This window comes from Myotis brandtii, unplaced genomic scaffold, assembly GCF_000412655.1.
Source record: "Myotis brandtii unplaced genomic scaffold, ASM41265v1 scaffold514, whole genome shotgun sequence".
NCBI classification, from domain to species: Eukaryota; Metazoa; Chordata; class Mammalia; order Chiroptera; family Vespertilionidae; genus Myotis; species Myotis brandtii.
Genome location: NW_005369591.1, coordinates 730,504 through 737,485, shown reverse-complemented (window position 1 = coordinate 737,485; position 6,982 = coordinate 730,504). Strand labels below are relative to the sequence as shown.

At 40.7% G+C, this 6,982-nt stretch overlaps 1 protein-coding gene across 1 annotated transcript; it reads right to left on the bottom strand.

The window, feature by feature from the left end:
- Positions 1 to 3,369: 3,369 nt before the first annotated feature.
- Positions 3,370 to 3,789, bottom strand: LOC102248977 (28S ribosomal protein S12, mitochondrial). The gene has a single exon (XM_005877278.1). It carries the CDS (start codon positions 3,787 to 3,789, stop codon positions 3,370 to 3,372), a length of 420 nt encoding a protein of 139 aa, XP_005877340.1.
- Positions 3,790 to 6,982: the final 3,193 nt, after the last annotated feature.

Here is a 6,982-nt window from a genome sequence, read left to right as displayed (position 1 = left end):
TCTATTTTCTTTTTGTTTGTTTGTTTTTTGAGGTAGGCCTGTAGTGCTATGAACTTCCCTCTCAGGACTGAGATTGCTGTGTCCTAGAGATTTTGGGTTGTTATGTGTTCATTTTCATTTGTTCCCAGGAAGTTTTTTATTTCTTTCTTGATCTTGTTGGTAACTCATTGTTTAATAGCATGCTATTTAGCTTCCATTTGTTTGAATGTTTTGGGGGTTTTTTGCTGTTGTTTTTGTTTTTTACTGTAGTTGATTTCTAATTTCATTACACTGTGGTCTGAGAAGATGCTTGATATGATTTCAATCTTCTTTACCTTGTGGAGACTTGTTTTGTGTCCTAACATGTGGTCTATCTTTGTGAATGATCCATGTGCACTTGAGAAGAATGTATATTCTGCTGCATTGGGGTAAAATGTTCTATAAATGTAAATTAAATCCATCTGATCCAGTGTGTCCTTTTGAATCAATGTTTCCTTGTTAAGTTTTTGTCTAGAATATATATCCAGTGAAGTCAGTGGGGTGTTAAAGTCCCCTACTATGACTGTATTGTTGTTGCTGTCTCCATTAAAGTCCTCTATAAATTTTTTTATATATTTAGGTGCCCTTATATTGGGTGCATATATGTTTACCAGGGTTATATCCTCTTGTTGGATCAACCCCTTTAGTGTTATGCAATGACCTTTCTGTCTCTTGTGATGGCTTTCATTTTGAAGTCTATTTTGTCTGATGTGAGTATTGCTATGCTAGCTTTTCTTTTTTCTTTTCCATTTGCATGGACAATTTTTTTCCCCATCCCTTCACTCTCATCCTGTGTGTGTCTTTTGTTCTAAGGTGGGTCTCTTGAGACAGCATATAGTTAGGTCATGTTTTGTATCCATTCAGCTACCCTATGTGTTTTGATTGGATTATTTAATCCATTTATAATTAAGGTTATTATTGATAGGTATTTATTTATTGCCATTTTAATTCTGTATGCTTAGGTTTCTCTCTCTGTTTCTTCTTCTCATTACAGCAGTCCCTTTAGCATTTCTTGTAATGCTGGCTTGGTGGTGATGTACTCCTTTAGCCTTTTCTTTTTTTTTGTATGGGATGCTCTTGATTTGACCATCTACTTTGAATGATAGCCTTGCTGAATATAGTAATCTTGGTTTCAGATCCTTGCTTTCCATTACCTTGAATACGTCATGCCATTCCTTTCTGGCCTGTAGATTGTCTGATGAGAAATTAGGTGTCAGCTTTAGGGGAGCGCCTTTGTAGGTAACAGTTTTCTTTTCTCTTGTTGCCTTTAAGATTCTTTCTTTGTCTTTAATTTTTGGCTTTAATTGTGATGTGTCTGGGCATGGTCTTCTTTGACTTTAATTGTGATGTGTCTGGGCATGGTCCTGTTTGGGCTCTTCTAGCTTGGGGTTCTCTGTGCCTCCTGAACTTGTGTGATTTTTTTCCTTTACCAGGTTAGGAAAAATTTCTGCCATTATTTCTTCAAACCCATTCTCTATCTCTTTCTTTCTGCTCCTTCTGGCACACCTGCTATTCTAATATTGTTACATTTCACGTTTCCCCATAGCTCCCTTAAGCTGTCCTCATCTTTTTTGTTTTGTTTTTGTTTGTTTGTTTCTCTGATTGAGTGATTTTTTTCAATGCTGTCTTCTAGTTCACTGATTTGATCCTCAGCTTCCCCTAATCTGCTGTGTATTCCTTCCATTGTGTTCTTTATTTTTGCTGTATCATTCTTTATTTATTACTGTTCTTTTTTCATAGTCACTATATATTTTCTCATGATGTTAAGCATCTTTTCCATCATTACTCTGAACTCTGTTTCAGATAAATTTCTTATCACTGTTTCACTTATCTCTTCTTCTGGAGAATTTTCTTGTTCTTTCATTTGGGGACTGTTTCTTTGTCTTCTCATTTTGGCTGTCTGTTTGGGGTTTTGACTATGTATTAGCTAGATCCTCTACAGTTTGCTATGTATTAGATAGATCCTCTACAGTCTACACTTCTCAATCACTAGTCAAACACTGTTTCTGACTATATTAGGCAAAGACTCAAATCCTCCAGAGACCTCCTCTTCCTACAGACTGGTAGGATTCCAACTGGAATTGCCCCAGCCAATTTTCCTAAGATGTGGTGAGAGGTTTTTTTCAACAGGGTGTGGCAGTTGCTTCTGCCTGGAGGCTAATTAATATTTTTAGTCTCTTAAGTGGCCTCAGGGCAATAGGGTAGGTCAACTGTCTTTCCCTCAGGCAAGGCATATGTTGGTGTGGGAAAGATGTTCTCCACTGTGTGAGGGAATGACTCAGCACAGAAACTGGGGATGTCAGACTTCTGAGCTCTAACCCCTGCATCCCCAATTCTGGCTTCTGCTCACACAGCTCCTGTCCACTCTTGTCCTCCCTCTGCTGGAGCACAAGGTGGGTGGCTCCACAGAGAATTTTGTGTGTTGGCCTTTTACAAGGGTGCCTGAATTTTCAGTGATCACTCCCTGGCACTGCTGCTTTTCACAGCCAGATGTTATGTGAGTACCCTTCTCAGTTCTGGTGCTCTCTGCTGGGGGGCCAAGCTTGGGGATTACACCCCAGAATTCTCAGTGGCAACCCCCTGCAGCTGAGATATCTCTTCAGAACTTCAGTTGCTGTCTGTGGGCACCCTGCAACCCTTTCATGCCTCTGCCCCTCCTATCAGTCTCTATTTGGTCTTCACTTTCAGTCCTCAGGTATCAAGGTTCTCTCCAGTGAGTCTTCCCTGGATTATTCAGGAAGATTTATCTGTATTTTAGTTGTAATTCCAGTTTTTTCTTGGAAGCATGTCCATGCAGTATCCACTCACTCTGCCGCCATTTTTAATCTCTCAAGACATGTGTTTTTTAATGTTAGAAATCTGCCCTAGCCAGTTTGGCTCAGTGGATCAGGGTTATACATTCTTATTGGATCCATCTCTTTAGTACTATGAAGTGACCTTATTTGTCTCTTTTTTGACTTGTTTTGAAGTAAATTTTGTCAGATAGGAGTGTTGCTCCTCTAGCTTTTCGTGCTTCTTTGTGTGTTTTATTTGCATGGAATATTTTGTTTCCATCCCTTCCCTTTCTGGGTTTTTTTTGTTTTGTTTTGTGTGTGTGTGTGTGTGTTTTGAGTGTGTGTGTTTATTGCAACCCCTTCTCATCAGATGGCAATAGTGTACTGTTCCAGCAGAAGAAGCCTCTTGCACCAACACTCTACACTAATTCACACCCAGGACCCCTATGGGCTATTGGTGGATTTGAACCAGGGCCAGCTGCTTCTAGAACTAGCCTAGCTTCCCAAGAATACTGCAGGAACCCAGAGACAAAGGTTCTTATTCTACATAAACCACAAACCACCGTGCCCCTGGGGGTCACTTCTTCTTCTGTACATGGCCACAGTCATACTTGCCATGCACAACCTTGAGCTTGATACCAGGCAGGTCCTGGGTGCACACACCTTGCACAAGCACAACATGGTGCTCTTGCAGGCTGTGGCCCTCTCCTGAGATAAAGAAGATGGCCTCACAGCCTGTGCTGAGCTGCACGCAGCAGCACTTGCAGTTGGCCGAGTTGGGCTTCTTGGGTTTACAAATGAATGTGCGCAGAACCACATCCTTCAGCTGTGGCTGGCCTTTTGTGGGGTCCAGCTTTGGAAGTGGCCACTTTGGAAGCCCTAGACAGTGCATCTGATTAAGGATGGCCATGGGGCAGGTGGCCCAGAGCCAGGGGATCAGGGCTAGGCCATAACTCAGGGATATGTTGAGGCCCCGGAGAAGGCCAGACCATGACATCCTGCCATCTGTACCATCCCCCAGAAGGACGCACAGACATGCCGAACCCAGCCTCTCGTCACTTCCCCATCCCTTCACTTTCAATCTGTGTGAATCTATTTTCTGAGGTTGGTCTCACCTTGTTTTCTTACCCATTCAGCTAACCTATGTCTTTTCATTAGAACATTAAGTCCATTTACATTTAAGGTTATTATTGATGGGTACTTATTTATTTATTTATTTATTCCTATAATTTTATCTCTCTAGATTTGTTCTTCTTCTTAAAGCAGTCCCTTTAACATTTCTTTCAATGTTGATTTGGTGATAATATACTCCTTTAGCCTCATTTTGTCTGGGAAGCTCTTTATTTCACCTTCATTTTTAAAGGATAGCCTTGCTGGATAGAGTAGTCTTGGGTTCAGGTCTTTGCTTTTCATTACTTTGAATATTTCATGCCAATACCTTCTAGCCTGAAGTGTTTCTGTTGAGATATCAACTGACAGTCTAATGGGAACTCCCTTGATAGTAATTTTATGTCTCTCTCTTGCTACCTTTAAGATTCTTTCTTTGTCTTTAATGCTTGTCCTTTTAATTATGATGTGTCTTGGAGTGGGTTTCTTTGGATTCATCTTAATTGGAACTATCTGTACTTCCTGGACTTATGTGACTTTTTCCTTCACCAGTTTAGGGAATTTTTTGTCATTATTTCTTTAAACAGGTTCTCTACTCCTTGCTCACTTTATTCTCCTCTAGCACCACTGTGATATGGATATTGCTATGTTTTATGTAGTCCAAAAGCTTTCTTAAACTATCCTCCTGCTTTTAATTTTTTTTCTTTTTGATGCTCTGAGTGTTGTTGCTTTCTTAACCTAGTCTTCCAAATCACTGATTCAATCCTCTGCCTCATTCAATCTACTTTTCATTCCTTGCAGTGTATTTTTCCATTGACTTTTTTTTTAGAGAGAGTGGAAGGGAGGGGGAGAGATAGAGAGAGAAATATCGATGTGAGAGAACCACATCGATTGGTTGCCTCCTGCACAAAGCCCAGAGCCTGGGATCGAGCCTACAACTGAGGTACATGGCCTTGACTGGAATTGAACCTCAGACCCATCAGTCAGCAGGCTGACACTCTATCCACTGAGCCAAACCAGCAAGGGCTGCAGTGTATTCATTATGTCAGATATGTTGTTTGTTTTTTTCATTTCTGACTGGTTATTTTTTAAAATATATATTCTTAGTTTATGTATTTTATTGTTGAGAGTAATACAGGTATTCCCCATTTCCCCTCCTTTGTCCCCTTCCACCAGCTCCCAACCCACCACAGGCCTTCTCCTATCTATTTTCTGAATATTTATATTGATTTTTGGATGGAGAGGAATGGAGAGAGAGAGAAAGAAACATCAATGTGAGAACAGAACATCAATCGCCTGCCTCCTGCATATCCCATACCTTGAATAGACAACCTGGGTATGTGCCCTGACAGGATATTGAACCAGAAACCAACTAAGCCACACTGGCAAGGGCCTGACTAGTTCTTCTTCATGGTTTCTATTTTCTCTTTCATGTTGTTGTAGTTCCCAGTTAGTGCCTTATAATTCTCACCAAGTTTCTTAAGCATCCTTATAACCATTACTTTGAACTCTGTATCTGATAAGTTGCTTTCCTCCAATTCATTTCACTTTTTTTCTGGAGTTTTCTCCTTTTCTTTCATTTAATGGTTGTTTACTTTCCTCCCTCCCTTTTTTTTGCTGTTCTTTTGTGTTTGTTTCTACATATTAGATAGAACTGTTATGCCTCCCAGTCTTTGTGGGTGCTCTTATGTAATAAGTGTCCTGTGGGACCCAGTGGTACAGTCACTGGATCTCCTGAGCTGGATAATCTAGGAATGTCCCTTGTGTGGGTTATTTGGGCTCTCCTATTTTAATTGGGTCTTGATTGCTGTTGTACCATGTGTGGTTGGAATCTCCCCTCTGACTGGCTGTGAGGTTAAAGCCTGACAACATCATGTGAGTGTGCACATATTGACAAAATGAAACAAAACATAGCAAAATAAAACAAAACAAAAATAAAAACATACAAAAAATCCCAACCACAAAAGAAAAAGAAATTAGCAAAGAGAACAATCATAAGAAACAAAAAGAAAAAAATATGAGAAGAAATAAAAGGGATGGTAAAGGAATGTGAAAGAAAAAAGGGAGAGGAAAAATAAGAATAAAGTATAAGAAATAAAAAATGGTGAAAAGAAAAGAGGAGGAAAGAATTCTTAATTGGATTAAAGAAGAGAAACAAGAAATGGAAAATAATAAAAAATTTAAAAAAAGAAAAGAAGAAAAAATACAGTAAGAAAAGTGGAAAAACAAGAGACATGAGAGAAAAAAAGAGACAAAAATAGTAAAAAAGCAATAAAATAATGCAAAAAGAAAAAGTGAAGTGGAGTTTAGGCAGAATTTAGTGCCTCCTGGGAGCTCCCTTTGGATCCTGCTCTTATGTTAACTGAGGCAGATTGTTTTGACTGCCATTTCCTGGCATCCCAGGAGGTCTTTTTGTGCCATCCACTGTCAGAAGCTGTCCATTTTGACTCTCAGCAACCTGTTTGAAACTTTAAGGAATCCACAGTTCCTGACTGCCTGTGTGCAGGAGGGGCAAAACTGTGCTCTAAGTTCAACTCACTAGCAGCACAGTGCCCAGGTTGGGGTCAGAAAAAGTTCCAAGGCATCTCCGGTTCCACCTCTCCCTGTCTCTACCAGCAGGAAGACTTAGTTACTTGTAAACACTCTTTCTGAAAGCTCTTTAGGTAGAATCTGGAGGGTGGGATGGACCTCTGAGTCTCCTGTGGGGGATAGATGCCATTCAGATTTTAGAGAAGATGGTGAGTCTGTCCCCTGTCACAGAGCCATACATCTGAGTCTGTCCTGGAATATTTCCCTAATCTTGGCAGGGTGGACCCCCTCTTACGTAGTCCAGTGGGGTCTGTTGTAAACCAGGAGTTTCTATAAGGTCTCCCTTGAGGCAGAAGTACCAATCAGGTTCCCAGGATGGGGGGAGGGACTGTGGCCCCACTTCAAAGCCAGTCACTGATAACCCTCTCTCTAAGACAGTTCAAACCCATAGGCTTGGCCTCTGATACTGTCTCCTCAGCAGGGTATCACCTGATTCCTGAGGGTGGAGTGAGCTGTATCCCTGAGGGCAGCATATTTGCCTTTCCCAGCCTGTT

Bases quoted from the DNA above. Each gene is read 5' to 3' on its own strand.
- LOC102248977 (XM_005877278.1), bottom strand. From the start codon at position 3,789: ATGTCATGGTCTGGCCTTCTCCGGGGCCTCAACATATCCCTGAGTTAT.